Source organism: Chaetodon trifascialis, chromosome 10, assembly GCF_039877785.1.
Source record: "Chaetodon trifascialis isolate fChaTrf1 chromosome 10, fChaTrf1.hap1, whole genome shotgun sequence".
In the NCBI taxonomy this organism is placed as follows: Eukaryota; Metazoa; Chordata; class Actinopteri; order Chaetodontiformes; family Chaetodontidae; genus Chaetodon; species Chaetodon trifascialis.
Window position 1 is genome coordinate 6301647 of NC_092065.1, and position 25580 is coordinate 6327226.

A 25580-nucleotide genomic window follows, 5' to 3' on the forward strand; every position below is an offset into this window, starting at 1 on the left:
AAAGATGTTTTATATGCCTTTGGCTAAGATCCATTCAATTACCTTGACAGCCATTATAAATTATCTTTACAGCAAATAGTAAAAGCTTTTGTCAGCCAAGTAAGTAAATCACCTTGGGGGATCGACCTGTTCTTAGCTACTTTATTGGTTCAAATCATTTTAAGTTTTCAGAACACAAGGAAATCAATGACCACCATTTGTGTATACAAACTCTTCCAGTTTTCTGTCTTTCCTGTTCTCTTCAATCTGTGTGGATGAAAACTGGCAGTCGCGTGACTCTCACATCCCCTTTGGAGTCAAATGAAGCTACCCTGGTTTCCCAAAGCTGTACAGAGCCTGATATGTCTTGCCAGTGAACTTTGAATAGCAGGACCATATGTTAAATTTGCATAAAGTTAATGCATGTCCTTGGCAGTCTTGAGCTGCATCCTTTCCAGTGATGTTAGTGGTCATGTTACCTCGCAACTATCTTTCCTCCCAACTGGGCCCTGAATTGGAAAAGTGGGTGCGTCTCTCCCAGTATGAATTAGCCCAGAAGCATTAGCTTGCAGAATATATCCCAATGAACTAATGATCCTGACACCCAAACAATGGCTGCTTTAGAAGAAGGCACACACAGCAGACTCTGTTTTTCTATCTCATATTTTTAATGACAAAATGTTTGTCAGAAACAAATGGATTTATTTTTCTCAATCCAGGGCATAGTATGGGGAGCTTATGTTGTTCCGGTCCCCAGGGCTTCAGACAACTAACAAAACACATCTTACTTCTGCTCTGCTGCCTGCCTACAATGCTTTCACATACAGGAGGATGAGTGGGAGCGTCCAGCAAATGAATGAAATAGCATGGCTCTCTTTCACAGGGTCACTTCATAGAAAGGGCTCGATGGACCCACTGACAGTCATCATGTCCAAAATGACAACTCATGAATGATATAAATTCTTTTAAGTATTGGGATTTTAAGCTCTCTCACTGCTGCAGAAAATGCAGACATCTATCAACTTCTATGCTTTTCATTTTCTCTGATGACCAACATTAACAGTAAAAATCAATGACAAATTGGAAATACATCACAGATTACATCACTATGTAGGCTAGAAAGGGTAAAAAAATCAGAATTAACTTTCATATAATTATGGCTAAACTGAAATCTGCTTTACCCTATCTTCTACTGTGCTTTGCAATTAGTGCCTAACTTGGTTCGACAGCTGCTCCTACTTATATAGTGTCCCCACTCTTTCTCCAAACCGCTCTCAATTAGCTCCTCTCCTAAATAACCACTCTTTTCACTTGCAGTTTCCGGCTACACATGCATCTCCTTGTTTCATCAAGCCATCCCATCCATCTCAAAAACACCCTCACAAAAGAAGTACACTCTTGTTTGTGTGTCTAAAAACAAGAGGCACACTGAGCCACTTCCTATTCACATCAGGTCATTTGCATGACGGTCCTCTTCCCATTTAGTGACTCCGAACGGCTCTGCCAACACAGAAAGCATGAGCAGAGGCTCGAGTGTTGAGCCCGTTCTTCTGTCATCCTGCCTCCTAAATCCTCATTCAGTTCATCCTGAGTGTCATGGATTGTACCACATCGCACTTTGAGAATACACTGCTGATATCATCTGCCATTCCAACCACAACAGATAATAAACTTGCGAAGTGATGAGTTAAAGAGTTACTGCGGGTGTCACAGGTGGCTGTGACCACCCAAGTAAGACAGCCCCAATTACCCTGAAAAAACAGCGTGGGTGCTTTTCATTCTCAAACAAAAACCAATTCCAACTTGATGAATAATCACATTTTGCATGGTTACGAGGGATTTATTTTGTGGGGGGCATTGCTTTTTCATTTTTAGTGGAAAAAACTGTTTTCCATAATCCTTGTAACTTCTTGTTTTTTTTCCTTCTCTTTGTGTGTTTCTGATCACATTTCTGCTTGACACAGACATGGAGAAGACGTTCCTTTCCATGCTGGGAGACATAATTGACTTCTGTTCCATGCGTGCCACAATCAAGACAGAAGACCACAGCATATTACGATAATGTGCTGTGTACAAAATAACGTCAAAGTCAGCAGACTGCTTGATTTATTTATTTTTGATTTTTAATGATTTATGCTTCCTAATGCATTTGCCAGTTACTATATTAAGCGTGGTTGGAATGTTTGAATAACAGACTTCTTCATAAAGTTTGGCTTCAAACCTGGACACACACAATGACCAGATTTAATGTGTGTGTTTTTCTTCAAAGGGAGAGAATTTATGAAAATAATAGCTTTGGATATTTGTTGGAACAGTCAATATGGGCAACTGAACACTGAACGGGAACATTCTTGTACCAACATGCATTGAGCAATAAAAAGAAGAATGTGGATTCCTTACTCAGGGTTCAAGGATAGGCTTCCTCGTATGTTTCATAGTACAATTCATCATCAAATTAAAGACACATCAGCGTTTTATGCGTGGAAATGTATTTGCATCCTTGTCAAGGGAAACATGATTTTTTGAAATGCCTCCAGTTGGAGTTATTTTGATCTGTTTCAGACGAAAATATAAATGTCAGAATGATGTTATATGCTAGACATGTTATATTAATAAGTTACTTTAACTGAGTAAATATGCAAATCTATTTACATGACAAGTAGCACCTCTACTGAAATAAAATAAGTTAAACACTGATGCACAGACAACATATTAAACTGCACTAACTTCCATGGTTAACCATGCAACGTGCAAGACAAAGCTACACCAGTCTCTAAAATGTATGGTTATTATTAATGTGCAAAAGTTATAATACATTCTAAACCTAAACCAAAAGATAAACTGGCCTGTATAGTCTGTAAACCTCACATGACCTTGAAAAATATGGTAGGCTATTACAGATTAAAGCTGAATAGGCAGCAACAACATGAATATGCCAACAAAAAGTGGTTATAACATGAAGTGTGGCAAAGCACTGTAGAGTCTCAGTCCAAAGCCAAGTGTCAGTCTACGGTTCATTTAGCTTCTTTCTCATTGTATGAATTAAAGGAATAATTTGACATTTGGGGAAATTTGCTTATTCACTTTCCTGCCGACAGTTCGATGAGAAGCTACAGCTCTCATGTCTTTGCATCAAGTTTGGAGCTCGAGCCAACAGGCAGTTAGCTTAGCAGAGTGAAACAGCTAGCTCGACTCGCTCCAGAGTTCAAAAATACACCAAGAAACACAAGCTTACTAGTGAACACAACATATCTTGTTTGATTCAAAGCCACACACAGACATGTATAAGGGATCATTTATGTGCTTTGGGGGGGTTAAATGCTGTAACAATTTCTTTGAGAACAACATCAGGCAGCACTGACTCTTCCCACCAGCAACCAGCGTATTGCTGCACAGAGGCACTGCTGTTTGTCAAGAAACAGTTACACCACCAAACTCATTTTTATAGTTTTGGCCATCATTCCTATTAATTATGATAACATTGTTCTTACCAAGTTCATAAAACTGATCTGGGAATGCTGAGACATAGCTTAAGAGGAGGTTAGCTAAAGTTATTTGGAAGAGAAAACAAACGTGAATGGTAATATTATGTCTCAAACTGTCTGTTCATCACAGACCATCCATCACAGTTGACAGACTGGTTCAGCTTTGACCAATTGTACTTGCTGTACTTGTGCTCTCTGCATTTTAGGTACCCTCACTATTGTCTTTACCAAAGTGGTTTTGATAATCTGTGTGAAACATTGGCTTGTTTTCAGTTGTTTTTTCAACTTTTTAGTCATATGAATTCTTGTTTTTGTCCTGTCAGACTTCATTGTATCACTGTGTTCCCAGATCTCAACAATTACTCTGGTGAGTACAATGTTATTGTAACTGATGCAAGTCCTGTTCAAAACTTCTCAAATAAGATCAAAGTTGTTCTACTGGAATTCCTTTAATGTTGTGGCAGAACACAGCTAATATTAGCTTGGAGCAAAGTTCCCCTGTCGCACCAAATGAGAATTAACAGGTGTAAACCATGAGACCCAAGTTAGCTTAGTGTTAAGTGAGAAAATTGAAACTTTGAACTATTATTTCATGTACAGTACCAAAACAGGCTAAATCACAACAATAATCTCTTCTATAGGTTTTCGTTATATCCGTAGGTGTGTAGTTGTAACTAATTGTTACTCCACTGACCACACCTTTACAAATATTTTCAAATGAACTAATTAGTATCTCTCTTAAAACTAAAGGCAGACTGCAGGTTCAATTTCAACTGATATTTTAGTAATGGACTGCCAAACTGAGTCAAATGGGAGTTTATTTAATTTTCATGAGTCGTATCTGAATAGAAAATATCAGTGCAGCACTCGACAACACATCCAGCAATATATCAGTTTCATGTTTAATGAATTGAGGAAGGATCTCTGCAGTTAAATGTTTTCTCTCTTGCTACTGTCTATTAACTGAAATTGCAAAAGCATCCAAAATAGATGTTACTGCCGGGGGGGGGGGGGGGGGGGGGACTGCAAACAATCTATGCTACAGTAAAATAGAACCAAGGTGTCTGAATGTGAAACACAATGTAATGATGTTATTTGTAGTCAACACACCAGTAGCAATGAAACCTTTTTTTTTCTTTTTAAGAAAAGATGAGGTGATGGGGGGGTGGGGTGGGGGGCATTTTCTAATAGACACACATTTTCAGTCAGTTTCTAAAAAGTATTTTTCTTTACACTTAGTACAAAAAAGACATCTCTACCCGTTAGTGCTTCGTTTTAAGATACTATAACATAAATAAACAATTTATTTTCAGTGTTCAGAACAGACAGTTCCAGTGTGACTGGAAAACTAACATACTCCACCATATTCCAGTTGGCAGCAGAGGGTTTAACAGAGTTCTCCACTCAGATTTTGGCGCACCCCAACGCACCATACTTACAAAATGTTCTTCATTTCTACAAACCTCCAACATAAGCCCCAGCCAATTTGGGGGGGTCATTCATGTCAAGATTCACTTTTGCTCCCCTTTGAAAATACGACAAAACCCTTAAAAGTTTTCAATCAAAGACTTGACAAATCTCTCCCAGTCACAACCTCATCAGCTGCTGTCATTTTGATCAACTCCCAGGTTACTGTGTTCCCTCTCCTTGCATGAGTCTCTTGCGAATTTAACCATTACAAAATCCCAGAGTGCAAAGCACAGTTCCCAACGTGGGCGTCATTCATTACCTGTAGTCCCAACTTCACTGTGGATACATCAGTACATGAGCACAATCTCTATGTGACAGTAAAGTTCTGGGGTATTACCTACTGATATTTAGCATTTACTTTCTGAAAAGAAATTAGATAGATTCTGCTGTGCAAAACGATGCCATGAAGAGCTGATAGTGTAAATTCCATTCCTTTATTTCAAAATCTCTGCTCCGCGTCACACTTTCATCTCGCTCACTTGAGTCTTCCTCATTCAGCTAGTCCTTGGCGCCTCACTTCCTGGCACTGAGTTCCTCACGTCCTTATTTGCAGGTAAACACCTCCGTCCTCTCACTGCACGTGTTGCACTTGACGAAGCAGCACCATTGGAACTTACAATTGCACTGCCAAACTTTGGTGTACTGGTGTGTATTGTAGCCCCGCCCACAGCACATAAGGTCGCAGCCGTCTGTATGTGGCGAGGTGCGGTTGCACAGGCGTCCCTGGGTACCTACGCTCCCTGTGGCTGCGTCCTCCTCGCAGTAGTTGGGCGACCTCTCGATGTAGACGAGGTCTGTCTCCATGGGCTTATGATAGCCCTGAGTCTGCTTCATTTTGAGGTGGGTGGGCTGGCGGAGTCGGTTAGCCCGGACTACCTCCACGTGCACGGCTTCGTTGTACTTGTCCTTGAGTACGTAGCCAATCTCGCGGAATTTGGGAAGCGTAGTCCAACAGGTCTTGGTGGTGCAGGAGCCCGAGACGCCATGGCACTTGCACTCTAGCTTCATCCTTTCTTCTAGTACCTGAGAAAAACAGAGAAGACAAAAAAGTTGTAGAACTGCACCAAATATAGACAGAAAATTAGACTCCCAGCAACAAATTAATAAGGACAGAGAACAAATACCATGTCTCTCCAAAAGTCAGCTCAACTTAACTGTGAATACTTTCTCAAAAACCTCTGGTGGTATCCAGTCATGCAGATAGTTTTGGTTTTATTTGTCCAGGTTTTGACACACACCCATACAATGGAGGTAAATTTAATTTTGTGAAAGTACATTTAAAAAATTCAAATGTCACGTCTCCAAAGAAACTTTTCAGATTGTTTAAAACATGACACCAGCAGCAACCCTCTGCCTGTATATATGCTGCCATAAAAGTAATTTGGGTGAACCAGAGCAATTTCACTTTATTGACACACAGACAGCTATACGACATACAAATTGCTAAGAATACAGTTTATATCTTATCACTGCAAATGCAAAACAAGCATACCAGTAAATGACACAGTAACTGTACTCTCGCCATGCACCAAGCCACTGACATGTTCCTAAATGAATTACATGTTAACATCACTCTATAACTATATTGGTGTAAGAACTGTTGACGGCTGGCTGTTTTTTATTTCATTACAACATTACATTGACGGTTAAATTGTTTGAGCGAAGATGACACTAAACATTGGTTTATCTTGGAACCAACCAAAGTTTTACCCCGATGCTGGCTGAACGCTTGTTTTGTGCTGTGCCACTATGTAAGTGGAAACAAATGCGAAATATGTCAAATCAACCAGACATCAAGATGTTTATTCAATTGTTGTGTAAAAGCTGTGATGGCAATTGGCTTTTCTTATCTGCATTGGTAAATGGTGACTGTGCTGTTGTCTTTCACTGTGTATTCAGTGCATTTATGCCACAGGTACTTGAGTACAGAGTGACTGATCTCTCTCAAGTAGACAAATCCAAGCATATCTGAATTTTCGGTCTTGGGTGACATGCAGTTGCATGTCCTGAAGGAGGGAAAATTACACTTACTGGTAATATTCCATCCTGTAATTTTGTCTACCTTCCCTAAACCACATCAATGAAAAACATGGATCCCATACAGCTATCATTCATCTGGGATAATTTGAATCCAGATTGTTGTGTCATGAAATGTGTTGCACATGCAGTATAAAACAAAGACAAAGTCAATTAATTGTTCACAGCTGGACAAGAAACTTGAGGCTTATTTGTCTGCTTAAACAATATTGTGATAAATAGAGGAAAGCACTGCACTCCACATGGTTGAAAGTGCATCATAGTTATAGATTCAGATGCTTTTAGTCAAACAGTCATTTTAAATACAGTGATGTAGAATCCTTATGTTACACCCATACTCAGACTTGGACTGAATTTCTCTTTGAGGTTATCTCCAACATATGGTACACAAGGCTGAATGTCTTCTCTTTGCTGCCTAATCCTGGGGCATATGGGAAATATTGTGCGCTGTCGTCAGTATTTAAGTGTCAATCCTTTGCCCCGTGGGACTAAGAAACTAAAAAACCTTGGAATAAAAACTGTGCCCTCTTTATTTTCTATTGAGTTGTTCTCAAAGGCAAAGGAAAACAGAGGAGGGAGGAGGTGGAGTTTGAATGGGTCATATTAACACGTCTGTAACAGCCCTGACATGACTCCCTTTAACCAAATTAACAACCCTTGACTTGCTTGAACAAAGCATGCGTCGTTGTTGTATAAGATGTGAGTTTGGTTGGCAGGGCATGTTTCCAGCACAGCTTTTTCCTGGCCCCTCGCCTCGCCAGCGGCACAAGTCATCGTTTCTATCAGACACTTACGAAATGTACACAAGAGTTGTTCAGTATCTCTGTCTGTCTTATCCACAGAGTCATGTGGTCACAGTTTCCTGATTTGAGGACACTTGATTGAAAAAACATGAGCTCCCCCGACTTCAAAAAATTTGGGGGTCAGCTAACAATGTGGCCTCAGATGTTGACTCAGAATGAGGATTTCCAAAAATGTATAGCACAAAAACCACAAGGAATGCCTGGCATAAGGAGTCTGACAGATGCATGGAAACATTTACTTAAACTGTGTCCATCAGAGCCTCTGATCTGTTACTAATTAGTCCAATATGACCAGATTCCCATCTAAAGATCACTCGTCAAACACATAGCCCAGACGCATGATGAAAGAGATCTGGTGATTCACTGGGTGTTCTTTTACAGTCAGTTCAGTCACGAAATCTATTGTAATTATAGTTCTCTGTTTAAATGATGCTTCTTATCACTCATCAGAAAACAAAATCTCAGTTGGATCCCACTGGAGGCACCACTTCCTCCCTCATCAGAATCAAGATCATTTTTATCAGCTCATTTGTCTTGAATATACTGATGTTGAGACTTTTCATTTATTTTATATATTATATACATATATATTGCACATGCACATGCTGGAATATGATACAAACTGCAGTGAACAGAGAAAACAAACAAGATCTTTTAAACACAAACTATTTCTTCACAATTAAGAAATCCCATCAGGAAGAGGAAGCTAAGCTGTATAAACTTCTGCATAAAATCAACAATCTTCTCATTAAATAGCTGACTAAGGCCCCATTTGCACTTGTCATTTCTTTGTCAAGTCTCTTGATATATTTGTTAGACATATTTTACACACCTCTGTTGCTGAATCACAAATCTGATGGTAATCTGTACAGGCTTTCCTTGGAAACATGCAAATTATGATCTGCACTCCAATCTAGAGGGTGGTAATAATCCACCAAAAGCTGTTTGGTTAGTGGCAAGAACACAAGAATAACAATAGCATGTACTTTAGCTGTTGGGTTACAATAATTAACAGAAATAATGGCAAGCTAACTAAGAACTACCCTTTAACTAACACTAAATCGTGGATGAATCACATTAATGAACTATAAGTGACAATACAGTTTTATCGCCAGAGTTTTTCGGAACAGTCAGATTTCAATCCGTCTTGAAAGCTTCTTGAATTTCACGGTAGTTTTTTGATATTTGATAGCTATCCACCCAAGACTTATGAAGTAACTGTGTGCAAATGGAGTCAGACAAACTGAATGTAAACCCAGTGAAGGCTCAGACCTCTCTATCCTCAATAACCTCTTCCAGTCTAAGAAAGAGTTCAGCTCCTACTGTCTCAGCAAAGAGGAAATCTGACTTTTGCTCATCCTCCTGCAATCAGATTTTCCAAGCCCCAGAGTGAGAACAGTAACAGTGCCAACTCCAACTCCTGACAGTCCAACATGCCAGCACCCTGGCATGCAGCACAGACCCTATCAGTCTGCTGTGTTAACACCGGCATTGTCGGCCTGCTTTCACACCCTGAATAGACGCAGTCAAATGGCAGTGACATGTTTTGGTATTGTGCAGAGAACTGCAATAATATCCTGTTCCTGACTTTACACTTCATAATTCCATGAAAGGAACTGGAAAGAGGGGATGGCAGTCCTCCATCTGGCAACCATTGGCCAGGCGCCATTTTCCCAGTGGACACGATAAAGCCCAAGTTATTAATTAGATCCATTTGTCAACATAACATCATTTCTTCTCTTTTATTTACCTCTCACACTCAGTCTCTCTTTTTCTGTCCTCAGTGACTGTTCTGGGATGACTAATAGCAAACAAACATGTCCATAATGAAGTTTGCCAACGAACTCTCTTAGAAATAAAAGACGCCCTCTTAGAAAGGAAAGAAATGTCAATAATTGGCCGAAGCAAAACAAGCTGCTGAAAGGCAAGATGGGTGATCAATCAGTCAGCAACTTGGTCAGCCACAGTCCTTTGTCACATGACTGTGTGACTTTTAGCTCTTTATCTGGGACTGTTTGCTCCTCTTTGAAGGAACACATTAACACGCATCTGTGCACGCATCCATGAACACATGCGCGTTTGTCGAGTACTGAGTCATATTATGTTTTGCGTCTTTAGAATAAGGTCATTTCATGTCATCTATTCAAGGACTCACTTAAAGGATAACTGCACTTTCTTACAACTTGGGCCTGAATCTATCATTTTGGCCATCGTTTCTATTACTTAGGACATAACCTTGTACTCAAAAAAGTAATTGCAGAGATCTGGGAGTCAAGAAACATGAGCAGTAAAACAATCTGCCAAGCTGTAAATGAATTTAAACAGTTTAGCCAGATTATCAAAGCCACTATGTTTGGAGATGGAAACAAAGTGAGTGCACCCAAAATGTTAGTAATAATCCTTCATAGCACTGGCGAACACATGGCGACTGTGATAGGTCAAAGTTAAACCAGAGTCACTCTGTAAACTGTGATGGAAGTTTAAAGCCAACAGTTTCCAAATATGTTTCGTCTAGCATTTTGCTGCATTTGACTTCCTTTTAGCAATGTCACCACAGTCCTATATCTCAGCAGTTAACTTGATAAGGACAATGTTATTATTACTTATAGGAAAAATGCGCGCAAATGGTAATATTTCAGAATGATCCTTTAAATCAGGTCATTTCTTGAAAGACTGAATTAGTTGCAAAACTTCATAATATCTTAGATTCATTCAAAAAGACTGGGGTTTTGCTATTGCTCTTTCTGGATCACCTCTGGAAAAACACCTGTGGCAAAGCATCTGAGATTACGAAAGACCTTTTTACCTTTCTCCCTGCCTCATTGTTATGTAAGTTCATCAGGCGGCGTGGGGTCTTTTTAATCTCGCGGGCATCCACGAAGCGGCGAGAGAACTCGATTCCATACTTGATGTCAGCCGAGCAGCCTCCCCACTTCCAGCCTTCCTCCTGATTGTAATACCCCTGTTTCTCCCGGTCGCAGCCACACTGGCTAAGGTTGCCCTGGCTGCACGCCGCTGTGATAGCGTGGGCCACCCCTGCCGCTGTGATGGCGTAGGTGAACGCTGCTTCCCGACTGCCTGAAGGAGGGAAAAGAGGTCCTTGTTAAGGAATACTGAAATGAGATGAGATATTATCACTTTGTAGATGATTTTGAAATTGTTGTTTTTCTTTCACAAAAACACAGTATATGTTTTGCACCATCACAAGCATTAAAGACACATGAACATATGTTGAGCAAAAATCACAGATTGGGCAACAGTTACCCGTTCTGTCTCTGTTTTGTGAACCTTACACCTAAATATCTAACTTAAAGCAGCTCCCAAAGTCTGCTTAGCAAACTTTCTACACACCTCTCCAGTCACATTATGAGATGCAGCAAAGATGTTGACCTTGATAAACAGAACGGAAATTCCAAGTCTGCTACGTCGTCTTGATAAGCCACCAATTTTTCCTTCCCTCTCCTAAACAGCTTCCCTCCTGCACCTTGGTAGAAATGTGGTCACATTTCCGACCACAAAGTCCTTGGGCCCAGCCTGCCAGAGTGCAGTGTTGGAATTCCAGTGTGGGGAGAGCTGGTCTAGGTGCTGTCCAAAGTGCTGAATTCCTCTACAGGAGCACCTTGTACTGCTGCCCACACTGCAAACAGCTGGGGTCTGCAGGTCTGGCTGCCTCACTTACACTGCTCACTGACAAGACTGGAGACACTCCGGGGAGCAAGAGCCAGATGGTACCAAGAGCACGTGAGATAAGATCAGCAGCTAAACGTAAACGGGGGATGTTTTTACCTGTGCCTTGTGTCGAACTGAAGCACTGTGTTGATTGATTTTTCAATTAAACATTCATTTTTTAGTTCATAAAATGACAGAAATAGTGATGTCCCAAACATAGTCAGTTCAGAATGGTACAAAAAGGGGACAAACCTCACCTTTGAAAGAGGCAAATGTTTGAGAAATTACCTAAATGATTTACTGGTTAGCAAAATTGCTGTTGATTGATTTTTTTGTTTGTCGACAAATTGTTTCAACACTAAAACAAATCAAGTTTTTATCATGGAATCAAATCACAGTACTTTGGAATATTAATGACGGATTTAAGATGAAAAGGCAGCCAATGGACTATGGTACATATTTAGCCAAAAGGTCAATGACAACAACCATTCCTTTCTCCTTCTAAATATCTCAGAATTCTCTGCTACTCTCCTAATGGCTACAGACTCTGGCTTAAAAGGCCTCCTCTGGTCTAAAACAGACTGTGGGCTATTACAACCCCGGTCTCCCTTCAACTGGCAGTAATCTGGAAGGGGCTGAGCAGAGAAACAAGGCTAACCGCAGAGCAGAGGGGAATGTTTTGTAAGTCTTTTGATGTATGTTGTGTAATGTACTCAGTTGCAATTATTTGAATCTCTCTAGGTAAAATGCACTTTTTTTCTGCACTTCAGAGAGCCAAAAGCTCCTTGATGATTTATCATTTCTTCAATGACTTTAAGAGAAACAGCCAAGAAACTTTACAAATCAGTTTGCCAACAAACTTCACTGCATTACTTAACATCTGAGCAGTAACTCTAGTGTGGACATTGTGACCTGATGTCACTGCACGCTGCAGAAGGTTTGAGTGTGAAGAGAAACAACAAATCATATCAAATCAATCAAATGTCAAATCCTCAGAGACTAATTTATTTCTGAGTTAAGTCTAGCACCATCTAGTAAGAAGAACTGTAATCATCTGTCATGCATTATGAGCTATTAGTGACTATTAACCAGGCAGTGCACTGTATTGCACTACATTTTGCTGCGAAAATGTCAAACGTGACGGACTTGCAATGTTTTCAAGGAAGTAGAGTTTTAACAAACATCTTAAACTTTCTGAGTGCAAATGCTGCAACAGTTTTGAATCTGCTGAAACACCAAGTGAAGTTTGGGACTTTTTAAATATTCACTACCTACAATAAATAAACTGTCAGATATTGCAGACATACCTACAGTCTTGTCCACCAAAAACAGAAATAATATCCTAAAATGAGCAAATGGAGGAAATGTTTACATCTGCAGCAGCAAAGTACAACAATAAAGTGGAAATTGTGAGGAAACAAAACACGCCTCAGAGACATGAAAGAAGAAAATACACAATGGACTGTGTCATTTCGCCTGACCAAATAAACTTTTAACAATTTTAAAAGTTACTAGACGTAAAATCTTTGCTTATTTTACCTTATTTAATGGGCCCAGACAGTGCGGTCAGATAGAGCCAAGGCTGCTAGTGTTAGCTGGAGTCTAGCCTAGGCATGACTGCTTTGCATAAAGCAGAATAGTAAAATGTGCTTGTGTTGGGGTTTATATTTGTCTATTGCCTAATTTTATGGAGCTTTTTTCAGCATTTAAAAAGTAATTTGCTTTGAGTACTTATAAATAAACTGCTCATATGCAGTTATTTGCAGCTGTTTTTTATTTCATTTCCTCTTCTCTCCTCAGAGGATTTTGCACCTCTTATTCTTGTCTCAGGGGCATTTTCTTCTGAACTCTCAAAGACGTTTTCACCCAAAGCCACTGTTAATTTCCTATCTTGGCAGTGGTGCTGCCGCACTAATACCATGGCCACAGGTTTGCCTGGTGGGGACTGACTCACAACCACTTGCTTCCTTGGTTAGCAGCAGAGCTGTGCCCCACCAGCTTGTGGTAACATTCTGCTGCCCCCACCTCACACACATGCACAGATGCAGTGTGCATTGACACGCACACATACATATGCACGCAAACGTAACGGCCCTCATCATAAAAATACACAACACGCTCACACTGCCCTCCACCCTCACACACATACACTTTAAGAACACATTTGCACATAGACGCACAAACAGAGCGTCACTGTAATGTTTAAAACAGGATAAAGGCAGTTTCCAGAGAAAGGGTGGTTCCCTGTGCTGTAGATGCATGCCCATTTCTGGGCCCATTGAGTTGTGCTGCTCATGGGGAAAATGATGATGATGGGGCTTGTACTGGTTGTCACCCCCTGGTGGGTCTGGCACTGCCAAGGCTCTGCCTGGCCATAATGAAAGCCAATTACACAAGCCATGGAACGGTGGCGATCACGACCCTCTTTTTTCATTTTGCAATGAACCAAAGAAGACATCGTTAATCAGATTTTTAGCACTTAAAATATGTTGCTGCTGAGTATAAATATCTATGTGTATCGAGCAGTCAGTCTAAATCCTGCCTATTCAATCCAAATCAAATCATATCATGTGTGACAATTCTAATAATTAAAAAAGAACTTAAAATCAAAAGCAGAGTTATTCACTCCATGGATATGCTTCAACAGTAAAGTCTTATTTTCAGGTTAGAATTAAGGCAAAGTAAGGCGTGATGAATTGATTTGAATAGCATTATGGTGGCCCAAAGTGACAGAAAATGAAAAACCCAAAGCGTCTGAGTGCACTGAACAAAACAACATTTTAACAACTGTTCTCTGTTGTCTTTTGTCGGATGTTATGCATTTTACTCCCTCAGGAAAGGAAGGCCGTGCTTTGTTTAACAGCCATGCGGTTGATGAAATGCGGAGGAGAAAAAGCACCCATAACAGCAGCAGAAAGCCCTACAGAGGCTGGCCCCAGAGTCCTGACAGCCCTCCAGGAGGAACCACCCTGGGATAGCCTCGCTAGCTGCCAGTGGAAAATTGGAGTGACCAGAAAAACCTCAATGAACTTGGAAACATCCAGGAGAGAAGAATGGGGGAATATTAAACCAGATGTCTAATGGAGTTTAGTGGCAAGTGTCTGCTACACTATCCAAGAAAGTAGGGAAGAAGAAGACCGGCCTTGCCTCACTCAGAACAGGTATAAGAGTTCATAAAGAAGCTTTAAATATCTTGATATATCACTGTGTCAGAGACTAAAAACAGAGATGTAGCAAGGCTACTGACTCAGTATGCCTTGGCCTTCACATTAACTCACCACACCACTTTGGACACCGGCCCCTGCTGCACTGCCCGTCGTGTCTTTTGACCATCTGCCGAAAGTGGGACACAAAAAGAAATCTCTGGATGTAGTGGCTCGCCGCTAAGACGGCAATCTGTGTTTAGAGCCGGAGGCAGGCACACCGCTAGACAAATTTCACATGACACAGCACAGGAGATTTACAACCGACGACACTATACAGGCAGCGCTGGTGTAGTATAGACTAGCTGATGTTGTAACACTGCCGCTGACCTCAACAGGCCTTGCTTTCTTCACCGCTCACAGGCCATGGTTAGACTATGTTGCTGACAAGGAAGGAAAGGGAAAAGATATACTGAAGGAACTTGGACAAGGGATGTGGAGGCCACTGCTCTGTCCCAAAAACAACCCAAGGTCAGCTTTGTTGTGTTCCTATCCCATCACAGAGCACAGAGTAGCCACTTTACATGTTGTGCATTGCTAGCTTTTTGTAATCTTGTTAGCTATACGTTAATGTTTAGTTTCCTTGTTTGTGTCAGGATTCTTTGACACAAAACTTGATTCTGATTCAGACACTTAAGCTTGCACAAGCAAATAAGAAGGTCTGCAGCCTTAGCGAGCTGCAGTGAAGCATATCAGCATAGAGCTGTAAGAGCACTGCTGCAAAGATATGTCTTAATTACTGCAAGGGTGCGGAGGACAGGTTACAATCAGAGGATAGGAGAGGAAACTCAGCAGATGAAAAGGGGTTGGAGAGAAGGAGTTTAGGCTGGAATACTGGCAGGGGTCCTGCCAAGCCAGAGGAAAACACACACACACACACACACACACACACACACACACACACACACACACACACACACACACACACACACACACACACACACACACACAGACCGGCAGAGCCCAGCAGTGCAGTTGAATAGCCTCTCTCTACACAAGACAAGCCTGTTGGTGGAGCAGTGAAGGGGAAAGCTTTTTAAAGGCCCCCTCATCCCGGACATGCACTCACACCCCGGGGACAGAGGAGGATTGGATTGCATAAGAAATTACATCTCAACAACACAACGACACACTGGAGTTTTGGAGCTTCGTATCCATTAAGCACAAGGACATCCTGTCACGGACAAATGGCACTACAGTGAACAAAGGGGAAAGTGTCACCTGCTGGTGGCCAAGAGTCTTTACACTTGGGGTGATGTTGACTAACAGTATATTAGAAACAGCACAGGAAGTTTAGGGTTTTTTCCGTTTAGAGGACAGGGCAGTTGAAAATTCCCCAAACTCACCTGCCACTTTCCCTCAATTACTATGAAACCGTATTTTTTCAGTGGAAAGGGGAGATAACCAAAGTAGATGTTCTGGTGCCGCATGCAGATTTAGTGACTTTAAACTAAATCAAGTTGAAGGTTTTTCTACTTATTCCCCCTACCCTCTCTGCCTTGCTGCTCTTCAGCTCTCTAAATAAGTGTCCTTAAGCCAACCCAAAAAAGTCCCCACTCTTCATTTAAAAAAAGCAAAAGCTTTATACAGAAAGATAAATTCAAAATGTGAAACATACCACCAAAGACTTCTGCAGAAGAGTGAGTCGAAATCTGAAATCTGATATACTCTTAAGCTTTTTGTAAACACTGTTAGTTTGAGTTCATGCACGTTCCATCAAAAACAGTATTTTTTCCACCTTATGCATATATAATAAAGTTATGACACCAAAAAATACTGAAAACAAGCTTTGACCAACTGCGAGCCGGTGCTGGAACTATGACTCCAGGGCCCCATGGAAGGGGAAGAAAGTTGGAGGAAAACCCCTTGCTTTGTATACCAATCACTGAACTGACTAATGCGCTCTCTACTACTGTTTTCCGTTCCGCTTTATGTACCGTTGCTATGAACATATGCTCCCAGCAAATTATAGACAAAGTTGTGGTCCGTGAGGTTTGCAGCTTGAAGAATTAGCACAGCCATGTTCCTGTACAATAAAATAATATTGTTTTAACAGAACTAGGCTCCACATTCTCAGTGTACTCACATCATGGAGCTGAGGAAGTGACACGCTTTGGCACAGATGCTCACTGTAGGGTCCCGACTTTGATTCATATAACAAGGAGGGCTTTGAGAAGTAAAGCTAAAACAATTATGAGGGTATTTAACGTTGCCGGTATTAAATGCTGAGAATCTAAGTAAGCTGCCTCCCAGGCATAGAAAATTGGGCTGGCAGAAAGCATCTCAAAAGCATCCTTTTTCTTCTCTGATCTCCCTGAGGTGGAGATAAAGCTTTTTGACTGAATACCAAGACTTGCTAAAACAGGCACAAATCCTTCTTCCCACCCTTTCATCCTAATAATGAGACCGAATCGGGACCTCACCTGCTCAGATCTGGAACTGGAGGCCTGTAGGTACCATACATGGTAATCACCAAGTTCATTTGAGGACAGTGTTGAGGATTTTCCTCAATTTCGATCCCATTTGACTTTGTTTCATCTTCAATGGAAACATATTTACCCAGATACATATCAGTCCCACATCGCATTATTGAAGATATCATTATCGTCGTCTCTATAATCAGCGAGTCAAATATGTGCCACTGATGACATGTTTCCTTTCTCATTACAAAAGAAACCTCCAGACCCAACATTTCCATATTCGTTGATATTCATCAAACCCTCAAATAATGTCTATTGACATCCTCTTCCTCCTACCAATACCTCTTTGCCTCAAACCCACTAACTCTCCCACTCTCTGCGCTCTCACCTAAGTGGGCCAGTCATGGTGTGATTGTTGGCACATGTAAATGTCCAGTGGCGGCCCTGCGTGTAGAGAATACAGTGATCGGCCTGGGATTGTGTGGAACAAAGCGCACTGTGAGATTACAGTTGATCCTCTCGCATCCTGTTTCCTCCTGCGTCTAGCGGCACTGGCAGACACAGACAGACGCAGATCCCACCGATAACACATCACCGCGGGGTTGGGAGGGGCAAATGACACACACACACACACACAGGGGCCCAAGGGCCAGGGCCCAGAACGACCCCGGGCCGCGTCAGCAGACAGACGGTGGGTGGGCAGGAGAGAGAGCGAGAGAGAGAGAGGGGTGAGGGAAAGGAGAGGGACCCCAGCTCCCGACACACCCACACAGTCTGAGACAGAGACAGAGCCCATGAATGAACAAGCAAAGGGGCCTGGCGATGATAGCACTGTTTGGTCGCGTAGGACGAAAGGCCCCACCCTGGATCCAGACGCATGTTGTGGGCAGGGGATGTGAGGCGAAACATTGGGAGAGAAAGAGTAAGAGATGACCTTTACTGAGCCGTGATGACCACAGCCCACACACTGTAGAACAACAAAACATCAGACTCTCCTATCTGATAAAGTTAAGGGAAAGATCCTACACACTGGGACACACACATACTGCATATACAACTGCTCTGTTTCCTCTGAACTCACGTAGAGGAGGGCAGAGAGGATTACGGCTACCCACATGATGATGGGCTGAAAAATGGGCCTTTTATCCACCACCGTTCCACCATAACACAATGCACGCATCATTTCCATGCTGTTATCCGCATGGTATAAAGTCCTTGGCTGGCCGGGAGTGAATCTGCAGTTTTGCTCGTAGCTTAGCACCACAATGCATCTCAGACATTTTATGTTTTTATGATAGCAGCCTAGATATAACATCCTTTTCTGATAATGACAGATTTTCTTTTTTAAATCCACACGGGGTAACAAAATTGGGTGAATGATTACATATCTGAGTTGATAACTTGCCTGTAGGGTGTACGACCAACAGAGAAGAAGCTAATCCCACAAAGGGAAAAACCGTGGCGGCAGGGAGATGATTGATGAGATTTTGGGAGAGTTCACCGGTGTCAAAGTATTGTGTGCTCTTGAAAAACCCAGAGTTTTGAAGAATGAGTTTTGAGTCTTTATCAAGCTAGTCGTGGGTATGACACTCTTAGCCAACTGACCGAGCTCATATGTCAAACAGGGCAATGTTGCAGTTTCTTCAAGCAAGTTTAACTGAAGCTCCAGTCTGTGACAGCCGCTAGAATATGAGAAGTAAAGTTCGACTTTACTTAGTTTGACTGTTTTTAAAAATCTAAGTAATCATTGGGTGGACTACGTAGGTGGCTTCAGTTACACTGCACAACTGACTTATTTGCTTTCAAGGAAAGAATGTTTATCCTGAAGCTGATATTTAACTTGAATGTCTGTTTTTGAGATTGCATCACCGCAGGACTTAAAAGGAGTTTGTTGAAAAAGTTCAGCTGGTCGAAATTAATATTTCAACTTGCATTTCCTTTTACTTTGTCAAAATGATGAAACAAAGCACGAATGGAACCACATGGTCATTCGAATAGATTTTCTCGTCCGTTCATTATTAGCCTTAGGTTGGACTGTGATGTTGTACTTGCATTCTGCGGGGATATTATTTCACCACAAATGACCATCAACTGATTCCGAGAAGGGGTAGGAGCTCCGCCAATGCATTTATAATGTGCAAGTATTTTGTTGTCCTCAAACCAGGAGCTGGTAGTGCAGCGTATGAGAGGAGAAATGCTAGATATGTGTGTGGGGGGGGGGCAAATGAATGGCTATTTTAAGCCTTCAACAACAAATAAAATGTGAGGATCATAATCATTAACTACTGCTGCTATGGTAATTCCTTTAAATTCCACCTGATTCAATGTATTAAAGGATTGTGACTCATAGATCTTTGCCTGTGGAAGCTGCTGTGTGCTTCTGTTAAAGTTAAAGTGATCTGGAATGCTAAAGAGAATTCTTCAGGAAACTTTGATTGACACCAGAATGGCTCCAAAATACGAGCCCAAAATATCACCAATCTTTTTGATTCAAGAATGATATTAACTATAACAATGAAAGAAAAATATGCACATATTTTCTGTTGTTGTTCAGAATAGCTTAAAGACATAAAAACCAAAATCCAGGGCATCTATTGTCTCTGACACAATGCACCAAAACCTAAAAAGACTCCAAAACCTTCAATCTTCAACAAATTCAGCTTTTTTACAAGGGTATGGAATGTTAAACGCTAAGCCAAAATCCAAAATCTTCTATCAACCACATCCTCATTGCACTTATCCTCCTCCACTGTTTAAACTGGGAATACAAAAAAAGGGCCTCAGCACTGAGTTATGTCTGGCTCTATCTGTCTGCAGTGACCTTTCCCCTCCTCTGAGAGGCAGCTCTGCTAGACGGAGTCCTGCATCTCCAGCTCTCAATCGCGTACGTGCCTGTCCGGGAGTTCTTTCCACACAAGTGGGCTTCAGTGAACCTGCTGACTTAAACATCCTTTATGTGAGTAGAGGCTGGTTTGGCCCCTGCAGTCCCGGCAGGTGGATCCCCCGCTGCCTTCACCACACTCTGAGCCTCCGAGGGGAGATGTGAACAAGGGAGGAGGGAGGGACTGGCTGGGATGGCGGGTTATACTGTAAAGGAGGACTGGAAACTACAGACATGAACACATCCTCTATTCTCCAACCTCCCTTCAGCCAAAGCCACCACATTTGACCGTAACTGGTAACTTCTCAGACGGATGGTTCTTATCCTGTTTCCCTGTTCTCGTCCTTAGAGTTTCTAGCTATGGAGCACAGCTTGGGGCAGCAGCTCAGAGCCTATCTGAGGTAAATGAGAGAGAGACAGAGCAAACTGAAGAGAAAAAGAATGGGAGAGAGGCTTGATGTAGGTCACAGAGCAAAACAGACTTTTCTTTGCATCTTTTCTGAAGCCTTTCTTCATGTCAAAGTAACATGAATAAAACAATGTCTTGCCTGGAACTCTACCTAAACAGAATGGTCTTTTAACGGCAGATGATTCAAACTGTGGCTGTTGGCTAAAAAACACACAGCAGTAATCCCTCTGCAGCTAAAGCCTCACCTGCTCAAGTGCTGCATCTATTCTTGTGCAATAAGCCAGAGGCAGCATGATTGAACTTTTGTAATATTTCACTGCCGGCACAACAAGAAACCTCTTTGAGATGAAAAGCATGAATCAGGACGGTGACAAACTGGCTGGAAAGTCAAACAGAGAGTAACCAGAGCAGGCCATTTTATGACAAGGGGGCCAGTGTTGGCCTTTGATGCTGAGAGTAGCCGTTGAAAGGTGTCCATTTTCAGGCTCTAATCGCCAACATCAAGTGCATTGCAATTTGAACAGAGCTGTGAGGTGTTCATATAGGTCTTTTAAGTGAAGGGCATCTCTATTACAGGTGGTTAACCAAAGGAATGTCTGATGGTACGCAAGATGAGGCTTTTTTTAGTCAAGTCAAAACATATCAAAGACGGGAAAAAAAAATACCTCCAGTAATAGTGGAAACAATTACCAAAATCTGAATCATCGCGGTTGAGAAATAGAATAAATGCAACAGGAGAATAATGTTCACTTGATACTGTATGTGTGTTAAAGTTGAGGCACGGGGCAAAGATCACTCTCTGGATGTAAAAACACGTCAACTTATTATGTGAGATGTGTAACAGAAACCACATGGGGCTTTCAGTGCACTTCACGCGTGGGTGAACGTGCTTAAACGTGCATAATAAAACAGCATCAACAAATCACAGCCATGGGATCAGTCTTGACAGAAATATTTAAAATAGAGTGATTCATCCAGAAATCAAGCCAAGTATTGTGATTGGAGGATTGACCATGTTTGCCATTCTCATCCTGAAACCCCCTCCTTTCCTCCTGACTCGCTGATGGATTTGTCTCTAATTTTATTATTACTTCTTAATAGACTGCAACAAGCCACTCAATAACACCCATTTCTGTTAGCACAGGATAATTCATTCCACATTTTTACTGACTGAAGGTACCAACTCATGCCAGCACAGAGCAGGGCACAAGGAGAGGACTGCTAAATCTGCTTTTGCAGAGGAAACAGAGACGCGCTTAAATTGCCAGTTTCAAATCTCACTTAGAGTTTATGGTGTTGTTCTTCAATTTGTCAGTTAGAGCATAATGAGGTAGCCAACGCTCTCTGCAAAAAGAGAAACTGTTGAGGGATAGAGCTGCAACAAGCATGGGGATGCTTTCATTTTTCCATCAATCCATCTAGCCTCAAGTCTCGTGTTCAGCAGAGTGTCAGGCAACGGGGAAGATGCCAGCAGAAGCCATCGTCTGAACTGAAAACACTTTCCTGTTAACAGTAGAAGAGCGAAATAACTATCAAATGACCAGCCTTTGTAACTGAATCACCTCTACTGAATGAAGATATCTCAGGCTCTGTAATGCTCAATAACCCAACTATTAATGTGTGCTCTCTTGGAAAGCGAATGTAATACCATGGAGCAGCTCCAAAAGAGAAAGACTGCCTCCAAGAGCAAGCAACACAGAGAGAATGCATTAGACTTGCGGTCGGCTGATCTTTAGTTCTTGAAAAAATGCCGACATCTCCTCCTTCCAGTCCAAAACTAAGACTGGATCAGAGAGCAGGGGGAAAGGTTTAGTGTTCATAATTTGGGGGATTTGAATGAAAAACTTAAATGGGAGCAGAACGGGAATAGCTTTTCCCCTGTACTTGATTATGATGATGTGGGAATTTGCAGATTCGGAGAGGGGATTGGAACATTTTGTTGAAGGGGTGTATTCCATGATTTCATATGCCATGCTAAAGAATTCCATAATACATACAGACATGGTCAGAAAACATGGTTGTATCTTCAGCCATGAGCAACGAACACTGGAAACTATCACGACTGTGCATGTCGTGTGCGAGCTGATGGCAGTTTGACAATAAGGTGTTGAGAGAAAACACTAAATCGCCCACTTTTCCACAGTGTCTGACTGGCAGCGGAGTTCTGCAGTAGCTGTGGTGTCTGTGGTCTCCCGCGATGACCTAGTGGGACACTGCTATACTGAATGAGCACTGTCAGATCCCAACTGACAGACTTCCCACCTACAGCAGTGGAGAGCTCGTTCCCGCTGCATCAAGATGCAGCAGCCAGTCACACACCTGTATCCAGCAGTACAGTTTAGGGATAGCGGACGCAGCAATCATGCATCTCTATTCTAATAAAATAAATAACTATAAAAATAAATCTGTCTTCAGTCAAGGAGCTTTACATATAGAATCTCTGTTACTGCAAGATGAGCTCATTCAACCCTGTAAATCTGCAGTAGTTACCCCATACCACATCCACAAAAAAGTTCAGATCAGTTCTAACCAGACTTCTCCCTATGAGCAGTTTCCTGTGTGCATGTAAGCGTAAAGAGAGAACAGTGAAGCTGCAGAGCAACTCGTTAGATGTATGACGAATTCATTTGCAAAAACAGATAAAATCCATTCTTACAATGAACAAACCAGCGCCACTTTGATTGATAATCTCTTGAATACACGATGAAAAGCAAACATGCCTTTGTGAGCTTCATCGAGGGTCAAAGCATGGAACCATTGTTCTATTTCACACAGGATTCACCCTCCAAGGGGCAAAACTTAAACACTACAGCCTTGCAGTGACACTAACACAAAAAAAATTGTTAATATAGAATCTGGGCTCATTAAAGGACACTGCCATCCACATAACCAGACTATTTAGAGGAAATACTGTATGCTGTTTAGCACAAAGCCAGAGTCTACTAGAGTAGTCGCTGTGCGCTATGCATTTCTGGTAAACCAAGATGATGATGGTTGGTGGCACAGCTGACACAAGGCTGGCTTTAATAGTGCAATGAGTCTGTAAGACAGAAGCGCAACATATCTCTCATACATGTCTCTTTTTAAGTGTTTAGCACAGACCCCGGGAAAAACCTGAACACATCACTAGGAAGACCCAAACTGTAGTAAAACAACATCTGGACCACAAGTACATTAATAAACTAGAATTACAGGCTTGCAGCCACTCAGTCAAGTCACCAGCTGAGGTCACAGTGACTTTGACTTTTGACCTTAGACCACCAAAATTCAATCACTTCATCTTGGAGTCCGAGTGAACGCTATGAAGCGTTCCCTAGATATCACGTTCACTAAATTGGGACAGATTAACAAGACAGACAACCCAGAGACCAGACAGCAAGTCCAACATCAGCACTGAACACTGGTTTCAAACAAGTACTCAACTGACCCAGATTGTCTAACCCAGTTATGTGAAAGTGAGAAGCCAGAGTTTTGAAATTATTAACCACACTGTAAATGTCCTCCTGTATTACCAGGGTTGTGTGCGCTTGCACGTTGACAATGCAGATGATTATAATGAACTATTCAGGTGCTTTCACTTTGTCTTCTTCCAATAGATCATGAATATGATTATACAAGTGATTTGTTTAATCATCTGACTGCCCATGTGTGCCCAGAATACATCTAATATTACCATAATCTGTAATAACGATCGCCAAAACATCAAAACTCTATGCCTTTCTGCTATTAGAAAAATGACTGCATTAGCGTTAATGATTAAGAGCTTAGTGATTAACATCAGGGTGTCTGAGTCTGTGTGGCATCCATCCAAATAGGCTGTAAATCCATTTTGCCTATTTTAAATGTCCAACATCAAAGAAGAATTCTCACAGCCCACTCATCAGGTAACATTGACATACCCGTGAGAGCTGAAAAGACGCTCAAAAATTGAAACATTTCATTTGTCCCGAATGACATAATGACCAGCAGTGAGATGATTACTCAGTTCAGTTCAGCTCAATTCAATACAACATTATTTTCTGTGCAGCTAATGTTCCAGCCAGTGAGGGAATTTATTGTTCATCTCTGGACTTTTGGCTCGCTTTTTACCGCAGTTTATCAATAACACATTTATTACACAACAACATTTGTGTGTGTGTGGATGGGTGTGTGTCCTTGTTTCGATCTGTCACTCGCCAGAGATAGAAAGAACTCTTTCTCTTCAAATGTAAAACATACACTTTTTTACAGTTACTGACACTTTTAGGAGTACGATCACAAAACCAGTGCACAAGCCTCTGTTTAGACAGTTTACCGACCCCACAGACAAGGAGCCGCTGTTTGTGCCTCAGTGCAGCTCTGGCTTCCACATAATATGCCAACACTGTCAAGAGACACAAACAATGCAACATGTTCTCCCTTTTATCCCAGTGGCATGGAGAAATAAATCTATTCACTTGAAGGAGAGAGGAAGAACTCGGCACTCCTGCATCCCTGTCGCAGGGGACTCATTTTAGTGCAGGAAATTGCTTATTCGAGAGGAGGCAAAGTTTCTCACAAGAGCAGAAACACGGAGTGAGATTATGGAGCCATAGTTGTCCAAAACTGTATCTCAGATAGTTCAAGTTTTCACTGCTGGATGTGTTCTTTTTCGAATTTATCAAATCAGTATAACAGCAGCAGAAAAAAAGTCCTTGTTCGTGAGTTGGTAACCTTATTTGGGTGTTTTTTCATTCATCGGAAACCCAAATCAAAAATATCTTCGTAAATCTGCAATGGGAACCCTGAGCAAATCAAGTTCCACACTGGTCTGAAAGAGGACGTCATCGTTGGAATACTTTATTCAGAGGGCCACCAAGTCCCATCATTATTGGACAATCATGGCAACCAGTAGTCATCGCTCTCTGACCAGAACTGGACACCAACAGTCATGCACTCATGAAGCGTTTATTTGTGCAGATCCACTATGGAAACCAAACAAGAGCAAAGACGAGCATGAATTTCACATGACGCCATTATGGGATGTGGATGTCGTGTCGGCAACAAACCCATTTGGGTTGAACGGTCTCAACCTGATTGAGTTCATACATGTAACTCTGCATGTACATCAAACACAAACATGAGTGACAGTGTTTAGACATCCCCATTAGAGAACATGGACTGTGTGAATCAGAATAAATGTAGATTTTTAGACTACGAAGTGCTTTACTGTAGGTAAACAGTATAATGCATAAAAACACAAACA

At 41.6% G+C, this 25580-nt stretch overlaps 1 protein-coding gene across 2 annotated transcripts in view; it reads right to left on the reverse strand.

Moving 5' to 3' along the window:
• Positions 1-4270: 4270 nt before the first annotated feature.
• wnt7bb (wingless-type MMTV integration site family, member 7Bb) overlaps positions 4271-25580 on the reverse strand; it is a 30689-nt gene continuing 9379 nt past the window's right edge. For both annotated transcript variants that reach the window (XM_070972230.1, XM_070972229.1), the window contains exons 3-4: positions 10581-10852; positions 4271-5957 (exon numbers count right to left, since the gene is read on the reverse strand). In XM_070972230.1, coding sequence (XP_070828331.1) covers positions 5478-5957; positions 10581-10852 — 752 coding nt within the window. In that variant the 3' untranslated portion in view covers positions 4271-5477. The remainder of the gene's footprint in view (positions 5958-10580; positions 10853-25580) is intronic.